The sequence below is a fragment of the Primulina tabacum genome, chromosome 11 (genome assembly GCF_025594145.1).
Source record: "Primulina tabacum isolate GXHZ01 chromosome 11, ASM2559414v2, whole genome shotgun sequence".
Taxonomy (NCBI): Eukaryota; Viridiplantae; Streptophyta; class Magnoliopsida; order Lamiales; family Gesneriaceae; genus Primulina; species Primulina tabacum.
This window is the reverse complement of record NC_134560.1, coordinates 184,517-200,872: the sequence shown is the minus strand read 5'-3', so window position 1 is coordinate 200,872 and position 16,356 is coordinate 184,517. Positions and strand designations below refer to the sequence as shown.

The 16,356-nt window shown below is 37.5% G+C and overlaps 1 protein-coding gene across 1 annotated transcript; it reads right to left on the bottom strand.

Moving 5' to 3' along the window:
* Positions 1-3,076: 3,076 nt before the first annotated feature.
* On the bottom strand, positions 3,077-4,512 carry LOC142518741 (putative zinc transporter 10). The gene is made up of 2 exons (XM_075621550.1): positions 3,903-4,512; positions 3,077-3,649 (listed from the first exon to the last, which is right to left on the bottom strand). The coding sequence occupies exons 1-2, from the start codon at positions 4,497-4,499 to the stop codon at positions 3,194-3,196; spliced, it is 1,053 nt and encodes a 350-aa protein (XP_075477665.1). The 5' UTR covers positions 4,500-4,512; the 3' UTR covers positions 3,077-3,193.
* Between the last annotated feature and the right edge of the window lie 11,844 nt (positions 4,513-16,356).

The following is a 16,356-nucleotide window of genomic DNA, read 5'->3' as shown; positions in this document are numbered from 1 at the left end:
CTTTGTGTCTCGCGCATATGCGCGAGACGTGTATTGCAAAAGAGTGAGCCACGTTTTTATACATGCACATGATATATATATACATTACCTCCTTCATTCAGAAGTAAGGAAGAGGAAGGAAACGAGAGGAAGAAGCTCCAAGTCCTTACATGTGAGAATTTGAGCGTTACGCAAAATCCGTCCATCTGATTTGTAATCCGAGTACAGTACCGAGTTCCTAGCGACGACAGCTACAACAGGACGTAAGTTTTATTGAATTCTAGTATCATTTGAAATTATGATATTGGGGGAATTATGATTTGACTGATATATTGTGTTCTGGGTATACTGATCATTATATAACTGAAGTCAGATCGAAGAACTTGCTTATTGTGTTCTGGGTATACTGATCATTATATAACTGAAGTCAGATCGAAGAACGGGCTGTGTATGTAATTGTTATGATTTTCTGAAGTAATATGATCGAAATTGTACAGATTTGATATCATGACCTGTTCTTATTGAAGATTATGATTCCTATTGATATCGATGATGAGTTATGGTATTATTTCTGTAATGTTGAGATTGACGGGGCGATCAAGACTGTATTATTATGCCATCGAAACATCAGTAGATTGATTGTGATCAGATTCAGTATTGATTGAGATTGTATCATGATATCGTTGATATGGATCAGATTATGTTTGATTTGAGTATTGATCAGAACAGGTTTTGAATTGAGTTATACATTGATACAGTGTATTCGATATTGTCATTTCATATTGATATGGACAGATTTGACTTCGAGACTTTGACTTCGTCAGACCGAGAAGAGAAATGTATAAATTGATGTTGATGCGGGATTGCACAACTCGAGTTGACTTGACTTGAGTTTCCCAAAATCACATACTTTACCTCATCACATTGATATTTGCAATTGAATGAAATTGATATATTTGATCTATTGATTTATGTATTGAGTTATAGGTGGATACGCCTAGGCAGAGACGATTGATCTCGTGACAGGGGTGCCTGATAGTGATGGAATCGTCACGGGCACATTGCACATTGTCACAAGATACTGATTTGGCGGATGTGCCTAGTCTGTGACGGATAGGTCAAGACACCGGATGTTTGGATATATCGAAGTGGATAGAATTGGAGTTTCTTCTATTACTGATGTTCGATATGGAAAGAGCCAAAGTCCGTGAATAAGAACGTGCCACCACCCCGATCGGGAGTGTAGGTGGGTGTATGTTCTTATTCAGATCGGGATCCCTAGATTAGGATGAGTCGAGTCATAGTCTATGAGTCACGGAGTGTGATTCGGAGTTTGTATTGATTTATGTTTCTGATTTGATACATGTTTTGAATATCGATTTCATGCTTTTATATCTGTTTATATGAAATGCATGTATACATGATTTATACTGGGAATGTAATTCTCATCGGAGTTATCCGGCTGTTGTCTTGTTTGTGTGTGTGCATGACAACAGATGGGACAGGATCAGGATCGGAAAGAGAATGAGAGATGATAGTTAGCGTGGAGATCCGGGCCCAGAAGCAGAATAAGATTCAGCACTGGATGTATAGATGTTGAACCTAGTTGAGATAGAGACATGTAATACATGACTTGTACTTTTATATTGACATGTATATTAGATAGATTATTATTACGTTTCCGCATTTATATTTAAAAAGAAAAAAAATTAGTCTCACTTTTCTTAATTGTTATATTTGACATTAATAATGATTAAGACATGAATTAGCGTCCGAGTCCCCACAAATACCATTGACTTTAATGCAATATACTTAATGGATATTTTAATCATTTTATTATATTTGGTTATATATTCAAAAAATAAATTGCCAGTTTTATTTGATTATCAAATTTTTTATATTTTTAGAGATTCTAAAAGAATATTCAAATTTTTACAAATAATTTATTGAGTAGGTCTCTTATGAGACTCTCTCACGAATCTTTATCTGTGAGACGGGTAAATCCTACTGATATTCACAATAAAAAGTAGGCAAAAACTTGTGCGAGACGGTCTCACGAGTCGCAATGAAAAAATATTATTTTTTATTCTAAGAGTATTACTTTTATTGCGAATATCGGTAGGGTTAACTCGTCTCACAGATAAAGATTCGTGAGACCGTCTCACAGATAAAGATTCGTGAGACCGTCTCACAAGAGACCTACTCAAAAAAGTAATATTTTTTCATGGATGACCTAAATAAGAGATCCGTCTCACAAAATACGACCCATGAGACCGTCTCACACAAGTTGTTGCCTAATTTATTAGTAAAACATACAACTTAATCAAATCGTATAAATTGAATCGAATTAACTGAATCGAAATGAAATGATTTAGTTTCAAATTAATAATTTGAAAAATCGAAAAACTAAAAATCGAACTAACTGTTACACGCGATACATGCAAGTATAAATATTGCAGTCGAAAGTAGACATATCGACAATTTATGTCGCTAGAAGTATTTTTTAGCTAACCAATTGAATAAGTTCCATTTGACACATATTATTAAAAATAATTATAATTGTTACACATTTTATTGATACTGACATGGAATCCTTGTTCATGTCAGTATAACGACGCATACATTGCGTACTTGTACAATTTTTTTTATAATTTCTTTGATTTATATTTAAACGAGAATTAACATCATGTAAATATAAGAAATAGTGAGTGATTATTTTATAATTAATTTGATTTGTATTTGAATGAGCATCAAAATATTATTATAAGAAACAGTAAATAACTACACTGTAATTTTGATATATTAATTAAAAAAATAAATAGAAAAAAGAAAGAGAAAAAAGACAAAAAAAGGAATTGAACCTTCAAATTAATACTAACACTAGCGAAATAAATTAAGACTCTATCGACTAAGCTACATATAACTTACTTTAAAATTTAACACTTCATTAATATATATAAATATTAAACAGAGTAGAAAACCTAAATCTAGTTATTCTAATGATCTCAAATTTAATAATATAGTATATATTAATAAGCAATTTGCAAACAAATTACAAGCAGAAAACTTGTGTAGGAACATTCTTTCAAATGGCGATTCCAAATCTTTAATCGTTGGGCAAATTGACAAATCACAATATCGAACAAACAGAAAATTTTAAATATTGCCTCACGCGCATCATCAGTATTATTTTTCATTTTCACAGAATTAAATTTCAGGCCCATTTAGCCATGAGAGACATCCCGCCGGCACCCAACAAGACGGCGGCGTAAGATTTGATCTGTAATTTGATGCTGCCTTGCAGCTTCGCGCCCATAAAATCTGCTGCCAACAGATCAACCAGAGCCATGTAAATCAAGAGGCCAGAAGAAGAAGCATTGAGCAAGCCCACTGTTATCAAAGAACGAGGGCTGTTTTCTTTGTAACTGCTGGATAATCCCATTCCCAGCGCAATCCCAAATGGAGTAGTCACCGCAAAGAAGAATGCCATCGCAGCCTTCTTTAAGAAGCCGTATTCCGCTTGGAGAATGCAACCGCCGAGACCCATTCCTTCGAACATTTGATGGAAGCAGAGTGCAGCAACCAGCCCTTTGATTGTGCAGGTGTTGTTGGAGGCGCCAAGAGACAGTCCTATCACTATGGAATGAACAATGATTCCCAGCTCTAAAACCTGTACCATTCAGTCATGCATCTTAATATTTTTATTTTAATATATATATTAATTCATTAATTCGCTATATACAAAAGGTCAAATAATTAATGAAGGGAGTACGACTAAATTTATGTATATGTCAAATTTTGATATATATTATACGGTAAACTTGAAGCATGCATCGGTTACAAGCTAGCTAGGAATAACCCTAGCTCGTGGGTGGGTGCATGCTTAATTACGAAATTAAGGACAACAGAATGTGATCACTAACCATGGCAATTACTCTATATCGTAGAAGTTGTGAGCCCTCAACGTTAATCAATTTGCCTCCGTGGTGATGGCCATGAAAATGGCCGTCAAATTCCGCCACAGCCATCTCCTGATCTCTTGACTCGGGCAGCACCACTCCTGATTTATTCTTCTGGCTATATAGACTGGTGGCCATGGAGTCGATCACAAGCGTGACGATGGCTGAGAGCATGGCCACAAATCCAGTGAAAGGGAATTTATGCCATGGATTATCCTTCAAACAAGCGGATGACAACATGTCGAATGAATCGGGAAGAACGTGCATGAACCCAGTGGCCAGAATGATTCCAGCGGCAAAAGCCTTGACTATCACGAAAAGGCTTCGTTCGGGGCTTAGCGCGGGGATGGAACGCGTGACGAATGGCAAGCACACGCCGATCATGCTTGTTACAAGAATGGATACAATGGCGATGATTTTGAGAGGCAATGCTTTCTTCTTGTCGATGCAGCCTACATCATCTTCTGCCCCGCATTCCTGCACAACCGAGAGAACCTGCACCGAAAAATTGGAAACCAGGAGGAACAAGACCAAAACGATTGATGCTTTAAAACTCATCATTTTACTTCGTGTATGGTGTTGTTTGAGTTTAGAATATATATATATATATATATAGTAGGACCATCGAATGTTCGGAATATTAATTAATTAATTTTTCTGGGACGAGCTGTGCATCCTGTGCACTTGCTGCATATAAATGGCTTTGGAACACTGACCAAGTCCAGTACGATCATCCGCCAAACATTTATACATCCGCCAAACATTTATACATATGTATTATGCCAATGCCGACGTTTGGATATCTGTGTTGTTTCGTGTGTTCCTTGCAGTCACATGTACGGAAGGAGCGTGTGTTGAATCAGACGTGCCAACAAAAAATAAGTGCTAAATAAAAAATATATAATTTATTATTAGGTTATATTAGGTAGGTTAAAATAATATCTCCTCACCCCTATGATTATTTATTCCACTCTTAATCTATCCTATTTTTTCAATTTTACCCTTCTCCTAAATCCAAACTCACCACCAATTCCTTCCACCAACTGCCGCCACTTCCGGGCGACCGCCGCCGCATCCTCCATCCGACCGCCGCCCCCTCCTCCGGCCGACCGCCACCTCTGGCCGACCGCCGCCGCCACCTCCGGCCGACCGCCGCCGTCGCTTCTGGCCGACCACTCCCGTCGCTTTCCGCCGACCGCCGATACCGCTTCCGGCCGACCGGCCGATCGCCGCCCCCCGTCGACACACAAATAGAAGGACAATTTTGTCAATTTATCAAAAAATTATTAATTATCACATTCTTATCCATTAAACCAAACATAATATTATTTTATCATTATATATTATATTTCTATTTCAGTAATTCTTTTTATCATTTCTCTCTTAATCATTTCATTATCCTGTCCTCCAAACCAAACGCTGCCTAAGTAATCTGGATAGTCGAAGTTGACAATAATGAATATATATATACTGCCAACCTATATATATATATATATAAAAGTAATTTGGATAGTCGAAGTTGACAATAATGAATATATATATATACTGCCAACCAAACAGTTGGTAAAAAATATATGGTTGGGGGTAGTATGTGTATTCAGGAAGTCATATTCAATATACTGAGTCCAATTTCGTTTATAGTTGACTCTTAATAATGAATTACATAATCATTGGCACGGACATAGTCATTATTCATGCATTTTGGTACTATATATAAATAATTAATTAGCACGTATGATGAGTGGGCCGCCCCCTGGTATAATTTCTCTACGGTTGACTTTTTGAGATTTGGAATTTAATTTGGTGGAGACATCGTCTCATTCCCAAATATTCTAAATTAAGAATTAATTAATTAATATTTGGTGACGAGGGGAGGGGAGGGAAGGATTATTCCATCCTACCCTTGTAGTCAGTGCCTGCAGGAGTACATCCAAGGGCCGGAATTTTTTCTGGCCCAATTTTTTTTTTTTAATTTATTTTTTCCCATGAAGTGGAATCCCAACCATTCATATGGGGTGTGGGCACTGTCCTCACACCCAGGATCCTCCACTCCGGGAGGGGAGGGGAGGGCATCTTAACTAATTTGTATTTTATTAAAAAAAGAAAGAAAAAAGAAAGGGGGGAATGGGATACATACATAGTACTAGTAGCTACCTTTGATCGATCAAGTCAACAAGAATCAAATTTTACAATTGGGCTGGAAGGCCCTATTAGTGATTAAATAGGTTTGCAATTGCCCATTGAATATAAAAAACACACAAACAATTTACACCATGCTAACGCTAATGGTAATATTACTTTCCTCTCTTTAATTTATCCAATACCCAATCGTAAGCTTTTTCTGATAATAATAATAGTATAATTCGTGGTGAATAACTTTTTCACAAGTTTAAGTCGCAGACGGGCCTGGCCTGGATTGGCCTCATTGGTGAATTTCGGCCCAAATAAAAATAAAAAACAAGAAAATGTGAGAAGACGAGAGAGCTTGTTTGATCCTGCAACAAATTTTCATCAACCAAATGAAACTCGCCATCTTCTATTTTGAACCTTTCATCTTTTAGTGTTCAATAATATACACAATTACAACGATCCCACTAGCTAGTATCATATCAGCTGCACGTAAAAAGAATGACAATAACAAGATTTTAGTTCCACCAAAATACCATGTAATCAAGGGAAAAAAAGGAGTCGGATTATGTAGAAAGCCAAGCTTTTAACATCACTGCTGTTTTCTTTTCCTCGTTTCATGTTTACTCAAATGCAGAGAAACACAAATATCTCCTTCGGTCTTGTTTCTTGACGCTGACTGATTCTTCACTCAAAATACCATTTCCCCTTTATGATTTTTATTTGTAGGAGATTTGCATTACAAGCTTGGGATGAACGGGTGTTCTATACTGGAGCCACCTCACAACCACTTTCGATGCAAAATTCCTCATGCCTCATTGCCGTGATCCCTTGCATAAATATTGATACTCACTGAAAATTTAAGGTTTGGTTCCAACTGGTGATAGCAGACATCGAATTTACTCTAGACCTGAAATCACGAAGGGGACGATTAAAAAGTGGCCGAGAAGGTGTCCCGACGTAGTCCCTCCGATTCTCAAGTCAGAGACTGAGAATATAATGAGATAGCACCTAAGGGTGTTGCTGTCAATATAGTGAACGGATAGTTAGACTCTCAAACTTGTTATTTATAATAAAATACCTGAGTTCCATCATGGGCCTTCTACCTTGGCTAGGGATGGGCCGAGAGTCCAAAATCCGGTTTAGGCCTGATCTTGATGGGTCCATTCATGGGGTATCACCAGTCTCGCCCTCCCAAGGGAAACTGAATCACATATTCGAAGTAAATTAATTTCATTGTCCTCGATTTACAACATGTGAGTTGTGTGTTATTACCCCCTTACTCATTATTCTTCAAAAATTTGGAAATTAAATCATCTTCCCATTGTGAAGGCCTAGATATGTGCTGGGCTCCGCTATAGATAGTCATTCATTCCCCACCTTGTTTCATTCTCCTGTTCCACTTAATATTTTCTCCACACCCACGCCTCTCCACAACCTCGCCCGTCGCCCTACCCTCACGTGCTCGCCAGCCTCGTCTGCCCCTTGCCATCACTAAGCTCTCGCCTGACTCTCGCCTTCTACCCCGCACGCTCGCCTGGCCCTCGTCTGCATAGCCCTGCACGCTCGCCCGCCCTCGCCTCTCTCTCTCCCTTGCTCGCGTACGCCCCCGTACAACCATCCTCACCCCACTGCCCTCCTCGAGCGCTCGCCCCCTCGCCCAGCACCTTCAAGGACCCATCCTTCTCTTTCGCCACTCGCCCTCCTCATCGAGTGCAGCCCCTCGCCCCTCCCAGACGCCCTTCGCCCTTCTCCACAGCCCCTTGCCCCCAGCCTCCTCTCATCACCATCTCGCCTTCCCAGCCCTTCACTCGCACACCTCGCCTCTCCTTTACTTCACGCACGCCCTTAGCCACCCTCGCCACTCCACAACCTTGCCACAACCCCGTAGCCTCGCCTCGCCTCGCCACTCCACATCAAGAATTTAAATTCTCTGCCCTTGTCTTATAACTCCTCTCACTAGGCCTTTGCCATAGGAAAAATGTGAAACCCTTCTTTCCATACTTCAAGCTCCTTACTTTTATCACCTCAAGATCAACTACTAGGTTCCAACCTTCACCATCACCACCTCAAGCTCCTCTACTTGGCCTTAGAAGAAAATTAAAATTTTCACTTCCTCGCGCCCTTGACTCCTCTGCTAAGATATTCCTTAGCAAAAAAAATAAAACTTTCATCTCCTCACCCATTGACTCCTCTATTAAGTTGGGTAAGTAGGAAAAATGAAATATCCTCCTCTTCACCCCTTTACTTCTATGCTAGGCTATGCCCTAGCAGGAAAATAAAACTCTCACATCATCATCTCGTAAATCATCTACTAAGCCGGCCTTAGCAAGAAAATGAAATTTTCACCTACTCACCCCTTTACTCCTTTGCTAGGCTATGTCTTAGTAGGAAAATAAAATTTTCACCTACTCACACCTTTACTCCTCTGCTACACTATGCCTTAGCAGGAAAATAAAACTCTCACCTCATCATCTCTTAACTCCTCTGCTAAGTCAGGCCTTAGCAGGAAAAATAAAACTTTCAAATCTCCCCAACTCTTCTCATCTACTAGACACAGCCCAAGTAAGTAACATTTAATTTTTAATCTCTCCACCTCTCCACCTCTACTAGGCATAGCCCAAGTAGGTAAAATTTAATTTTCGATCTCCCCACTTCTTCTCCTCTACTAGGTTTCAGCCCATTAGGTAAAAAATTTATTTTTTTGTCTCCTCATCTCTTCTCCTCTACTAGGCTCAGCCTCAGTAGGTAAAATTTAATTTTCAGTCCCTTCACCTCTTCTCTTCTAATAGGCTCAGGCCAGTATGTAAAATTAATTTTCAGTCTCTCTACCTCTTCTCCTTTACTAGACATAACTTAAGTAGGTAAAATTTGATTTTCGATCTCCCCACCTCTTCTCCTCTACTAGGCATAGCCCAAGTAGGTAAAATTTAATTTTGGATCTCTCTACATCTTCTTCTCTTCTAGGCATAGCCAAGATAATAAAAGTTTCACGACCTCATCCCATGACTACTTTGCTAGAAGATTCCTGATAAGCCCAAATCTTATAAAGATTTAGAGATTTTATTTATGCTTATCTATGCTTCTTATTCCTAATTATGTGCTTAATTGAATTAAGAATTGTAGATTTGAATAAAATATGAAAAATGATTAAATTTGGAAATAAAAAAAAATTACAAGACTTAAAAGAAAAAATATCAAAAGAAAGGAATATTGAAGTTTTGGAAAAAAAATCCATGTGGATCTTGATAAAGATAAAATCTCACATTTGAAAATAAATTCTACAATCTTATATACAAGGTTTATGTTTGAGATGTGCTAAAAATGAATTGAAGGAGGAGGCCCATTTAGAAGTATAAAACGAGGCAGAAGCGTACGGAGAGCAACGTTAACAGCAGAGGAAGAGAGAGGAAGTGTAGAACAGAAGGTTGCAGTAAAGAGCAACAGCGCGAAAGAAAAAGGAGGAAGATTGAAGGCAGAAGCATGAGGAATTTCTCAACACAAGCCAAATCACTGAGAATTCCTTTCATTCTTTCTCAACTATGTTTTCTTCTTTAAATTTAAACATGGATTTGCACTTTTGTTTTGAATTTATGTGGTAGACTTTTATAGACTAAGGTCACGATAGGACCGAGACAAATTATTTTTGATGTTTTGAGTTTGATTCAATTTTATTTTTAATTTTTATTCATTGATGTATGTCGTTTATCATCTGTTCTTTTAATCTGGACAATTAAATTGAATATTCGTTGTTTAATCTAAAACCAAAAGGCGATATATTAATATTTGCTTCATACATAAATCAACACATGGTTAAACCGACTAGAAATAGCATTCGGTTTCAGTGTGCGACTTTAGGTTGAAAACTGGAATTTAACAGTGTGCCGAATATTTCGAATCTGAAATGATAGATGTTTGTTGGAAGCGCACAGTAGTCAATTCAGCATTCTTGCTGGTAACAGAAAAGATATGATACTTCGAAAAGACAGTTTTGATATAAACAGAGGAGATCAGTTGTAGCAGAATTTGTACGGAAATGTCTGAATCGTCGACAGATGAAGACAGAAAGATAGAAACCAGGAGATTGGTTATCTAAATTATCGGTTCTTGAATAAAAATGGGAGTACATTTCTATGGATTGTGTGACGATACTACTGAAATCTGTGATGTGATTATGATTGACATATTGCTTGAATATGCCTCTATTATGTTATACAGGAAGATGTACAGACATGATCAGATGACTGAGATTTATGTAAGAAAAGGGGTCAGATTGTATTGAATGCCAAAGTTGATTATATCATACTATGATTTTTGATTAATTCTGTACTTTTGGCAGAGTATACAATAAACTCTTTTATATATTGTCTATAAATCGACGGATAGTCGGAGCGAACTATCCTGAGACTGGAAGATATCCAGGACATGTAGTGCTGGATTTTAGCAATAGTTGACATGATTTATTGTCACTTTGTGAATGATCGTATAACTATAGCTATTAAATGAGTATTGAGATAGCTTCAGTTGCGGTATTGTACAGTGAGAACTGTAAATTTCTTTTGTATAGAGATAATATCTCGGAGATACCTGAGATTTGATCTGATAAGGTCAGAGATACGATAAAGAAAATTCCTGAGATTTGATCTGATAAGGTCAGAGATACGATAAAGAAAATGCAACTGATTCAGAAGAGAACGAAGACAGCTCAGAATAGACAGACTAAATAAGCCAACGTCGGATGATGACTGTTGATATTTGAGGCTGAAAATTGAATATAGCACTGACTGGGATAAACAGAGGTGGTAGTAGGTGCTAATATTGATTTGTTAGCAGCGGTTGATTGGTATATACGGATGTTGTATAGCCAGTATTTTGCGATTGATTCGATCAGAATGATTTCGAGTGGTATTATGATATTATACTTCTTGAATGACTACTCCAGTCTGGAATCAGAGATCCGTGAAAGAAAGAAAATTCAGAACGAAGACTATTCCGCTAGTGAAAGTCCAGTGGATTCGTCATGGCATTGAAGAAGCGACTTGGGAGACAGAGTTAGAGATGAGACAGAGATTTCCCGAGCTATTTTCAGGATGTGAGTATTTATTCAGTTTTGATGATATTGTTTCTGTTATATACTTTGTATTGATTGCCTGCGAGTTCGAGGACGAACTCTTATCTAAGAGGGGGCGAAATGTAATGCCCAGGATTGTAGGTTGATCAAATGAAATTATGAAGTGTTGCACGAGGTATAGACCGCACCTTCACAGCAAAACATACCGCACCCGCGGTTAATAAGCAGAAAGTTAGAGTTTTGCATACGAACGAACACCGCACCCGCGGTGTAAAAAGGGACCGCACCCGCGGTTGTCTCTTTTTGAAATCTGGATGGAATGCAGTGAGCATAGCGCACCCGCGGTCTGGAAGAGCGTACCTGCGGTGCTCTGTGCAAGAAATCCACCTTGAAGTATTATGTTGACACATGGCATATGATATATAAACTTTGTATTGCTGTCATTCTTCAGCATCCTCCAAGCAAGAACCGAGAGAGACCCTCAAGAATTCCTTCATGCTTCATTCTTTTAGAAATTGATTTGTGCAAGATATATTCATCCGATTTTCAATCCGAGGCTAGATTCTTGCTTCTCTCATCAAGGACTTCGAAAGGGTATACATTTTATTACTTTTCAGCATGTTTCGAAGTTTACATGTTGGGGAAATTTTGATATGCTTGTAATTATGTGTTCTTGAAATCATGGACATCGTAGAAACATAAACGGATCGAGAAAATGATACCATATGTGATTGTTATGATTTTCCAGCCTATATTGAGTTGAGATGGTGCAGAATTCAGTCTTATGGGTTGATGTTGATAAGAATTATGAGTATTGCTATTGAGTATTGATATTTGAGTTGATTGGTATCAAGAAACTACGCTGTTATGCCGTCAAATCAGTAGATTGATATTGATCAGATTCAGTATTGATTGAGATTGTACTGTAGGTCGATTGACATTGATCAGATGGTATTTTGATTTGAGTATTGATCAGAACATGTATTGAATTGAGTTGTTCACTGATATTATACATATTCGATTGTCATTGCTAGATTGGGAATGGACAGATTTGAACCCGTGACTTCGTCTTCGTTAGATCGAGAAGAGAAAGGTATAAATCGATGTTAACTGGGAGATCGACTTGAGTTAGATTTAACTCGAATTTTCCTAAACCACATACTTGTATGGTATTGTTTTTATACCTTTGTGTTTTAATGATTATGTTTATTCTATTGAATTAGAAAGTAGAAAGCAGAGAGCTATTGAGTGAGAGACACTGACAGAGGGGCTAGACTATGACAGAGGAGTCACTGGCCCATTGCACATTGTCACAATAGGGTTAGTCTTGGACAGACATGTCAAGACACTGGACGTTTGGTATATTAAGATGCTTCAGATACAGATAGCATCCTTATTACATATTATTCGATATAGACTAGACCAAAGTCCAGAAATAAGAACGTACCGCCACCGCGACCGGTAGTAGTAGGTGGGAGACCTGTTACGTTCTTATTCACCGGGATCCCTAGATTAGATGAGAGATGAGTCGAGTTTGAGATGCCGAGTCATGAGTTGAATTACAGATTGTATAATTTATGTTTTGTAGATTTCAATTCATGTTTTATTTAAAGTTTGATATCGATTCGCATTGTCATATTATAATACATGTAGTGATATCTGTTTCATGCTTTATTATACCATGGCATGTACACATTGTTTATACTTGGATTTATTCTCACCGGAGTTATCCGGCTGTTGTCTTGTTTGTATGTGTGCATGACAACAGGTGTGACATGACCGGGGTCAAGAAGATTATGAGAGAGGACAAGTTTAGCGTGGTGATTCCGGACTTGTTGTAGATATGGTTCTAACACTTGAAATCTAGTAGTTGAACCTTAGTCTAGTCTGAATGTTTATTGTACAGAATTGTATTTATATACTGATATGTATATTAATTAAATTCCATTACGTTCCGCCCTTATATTGTAAAAGAAAAAAATTTAGACCCTGTTTATCTTAATTGATAATTAAATCCCAAAAATGATTAAGAAGATGATTAGCGTCCGGGTCCCCACATTATCTTTGCTAGCAAGTAAAATTTCATCAACATATAAAAAAATGTATACTCTCACTGAACTTACGGTACACACAATCATCGACCATGAGCCCAAAGATGGATTTCTTTAATTTGCAAACTATATTATTTGTGTCTTTGGACACAAAATTTTATGGTTGCACCATATAAATCGTTTCATCAATATCACCATTTAAAAACACAGTTTTTACATCCGTCTGATGAAGCTCAAGATCCTAATGCGCCACCAAAGCCATTATAATACTTAAATACTCTTTCGAAGAAATCAGAGAAAAAGTCTCTTTACAGTCTGATACATCGTACCTCTTTCAGAAAAATTCAACTACATGGACTAGAAGATGATTTAACGGATATTAATAATTAAATACATTCAATGTGACCGTTGGAATCGAAAATTATATATAGCTGATGATTTCAGTTGGATAAAAAAAGTTAACAACCCATGAACAACTACAACGAGGACAAATCATTCACTTGCGATTCACTTTCAATTTTATTCAGTTTGCGAATCGCAAATTTTGGCTCTCACTTCATTGATTTATTCGTCGCATTCAAGCTACTCATTAGAGCTATTCAGTTAACAACTGATAAGTGATAAGAAAAACTAAGAGTTTCAGTTTATCATTGTTTAAGTCTAACTGAAGTGAGTTATTATAGTTCTTTGAATTCAATCGAAGTATTTTAGTAAATTCCTATCCTTGAGATAGAAGAGGTGACGTAGGAGCAGTTAAAATCTCTAAACATCTATAAAACTTTGTGTTCATCTTTTATTCATTCAGTTATCACAATACTCTAGCCATAAGATTTTATCTATCTTTCAGTTTGTTTATGCACTACTATTAATTAACTGATCGGTATTGACACACAAGATTTTTAGGATCAGTTCCTTAAAGAACTGATTCATATCCGAAAATATTTCAAAAATCAAGCATCATTCACCATTACTAACCAATCCTAACAAGTGGTATCAGAATGGTTAAAATCTTGTCTTGAATATTTCCAAACACTCGTCTGATAACCATGTCTTCATTCAACAAAATTCATATGTTTTTCAAAGGGGAATTCGATGATTGTAAAATTAGAATGCAGGCTCATCTAGCTACATAAGTTGACGATATATGGTATGTAATAACTGACAGACCAATGAAAATAATGAAGGCAAATACTGCAGTTGCTCTAACTGATGGATCGCCTCATAGCATCGAGAAGCCAGACGATGTGTGGACAACTGAAGATAAAAAGAAGGCAAATTAGATAATGTTGCCAAAGATATTTTTTACAACACGCTGGATAAAAATAATTTCAAAAAATATCAAAATGTGTAGATCTGTCAAAGAAATTTGGAAGAAGCTGATCCAGCTATGTGAATGCAATGAGCATACCAAGGAGAATAAACTTTCAGTTGCCGTGCATAAATTCGATAATATCAAAATGAAGGCTGAAGAATCAACGAACGAGTTTGATGAAAGAGTGAGTATCATCATAAATGAACTAAATGCACTAGGAAAAGTACATTCAAACAAAGAAATTGCTCTGAAGGTGATGCGTGGCCTTCCCAAATAATAGGATGTTAAAAATATGGCCATGCAAGAATCAAAATACCTCAACAAGACCATTATCAGGCTCTTTTGGACACAAACCAGACGCCCAAGGCCCTAGCTCTCTCGCACAGCAGCGCACCAAACACGCCCTCTCGCGTGCAGCGGATCTCTCGCGCACCAGTTGCTGTCCCAGCCCTTGGCGCGCCCCTTGGCTTATACAAACTCCTCACGAGGACCCTAAGGCATGTCCCCAGCCCATGGTCCAGCCTTTATACTATCCCATTTGACCTAGGAACCACACACACCAAAACAACCCCACAAGTGCATGTTTTGGAGTTTTGGTTCCAGTGTTAAACCAGCCCATCTAAGCTCTGACCCAACCCTCCATATACCTTCCTAGGACCCTTATCCTTCCCTCAAGATCACGGCTAGGCTCCCATGCAGCCCCATGGCCAATAGAACCCAAGCCGTCCCCACTTCACCCTCACGGTCTGTACGCAAATTGCGTGCAGGTTGGTGCTGCCCTTGGGGCGTCCTCTTGCGGCTATTATCCCTTACAAAACTTACTCTTAACGTTTAACTGGACTCTTATGTCTTTCGGTTTGCATCCCTCCTTCAAGAATTCATAAAACATCAAAAATATTTAATGAAAACATGAGATGCACATGTAGGGAATTGAAAACCATCATCTTTATAAAATTTTCACACAAAATCACATATATACAATATTATGAATTGAATGGTGCATAAAGAAATGTTTGAAAACATGCCTTGTTCCTGTATTCTTACGAAATAAGAACGATGACATGACAAGAGACGAACGGGACACAAAAGTTCTTTTCTTCCTCTCCTCTAGGATTCGGCCTCTCTAGGGTTTGAATGAGAGTGTGTGTGTGTGTGTGCTGGTGGTGAGAGACATGTGATATGGGTGTAGGGTGGCTAGGGTTATTTAATTAAATTATTAGACTGCTAAATGGGCTTTTGGTTAGATTAAAGGCCCTAATTATTTTAATTAAATATTTGTTAATATAGGCCCATTAAAGAATTAATTAAATTCATAATTAATCCACTAGAAGTCCAAAAAATATTTAAAAATATTTGATGCTACTCGGTTCTAGTATCGTAAACCCGAAACTTCTCATTTCTAGTAAAATTTTGTTACCGATTAAGTTCTTTTTAATTGAAAATAAATTTTCAGCTTCTTAAATTGGATTGCTAAATCTAGAGTTTCCATTTCCTGAACTTCTAAAAATAGAAACCTTATCAAAATCATCTCATGTTCTCTCGCCTTTGCAATCTAGAGTTTCCATTTCCTGAACTTCTAAAAATAGAAACCTTATCAAAATCATCCCATGTTCTCTCGCCTTTGCCGCACATCGCATATTTGACTGCATAAAGTTCACATTCATAACATTTGGATAAATATTCATTCAATCATACTGATAGATAAATATACCTTTAAACCACTTATTTGAATAAACTTCTAATTAATTTCCATTCATGCATTCGGTCGTTACATAATCATTTAATATATTAGTTTTCCTATTTTCTTATATCTCAAATTTATAATTTATCCATCCCAAACGCTTTTCAATTATAATT

Coding starts and splice junctions, on each gene's coding strand:
- LOC142518741 (XM_075621550.1), bottom strand. CDS start 4,499: ATGATGAGTTTTAAAGCATCAATCGTTTTGGTCTTGTTCCTCCTGGTT. Junction 3,650..3,902: donor GATATAGAGTAATTGCCATG/GTTAGTGATCAC, acceptor TGAATGGTACAG/GTTTTAGAGCTGGGAATCAT.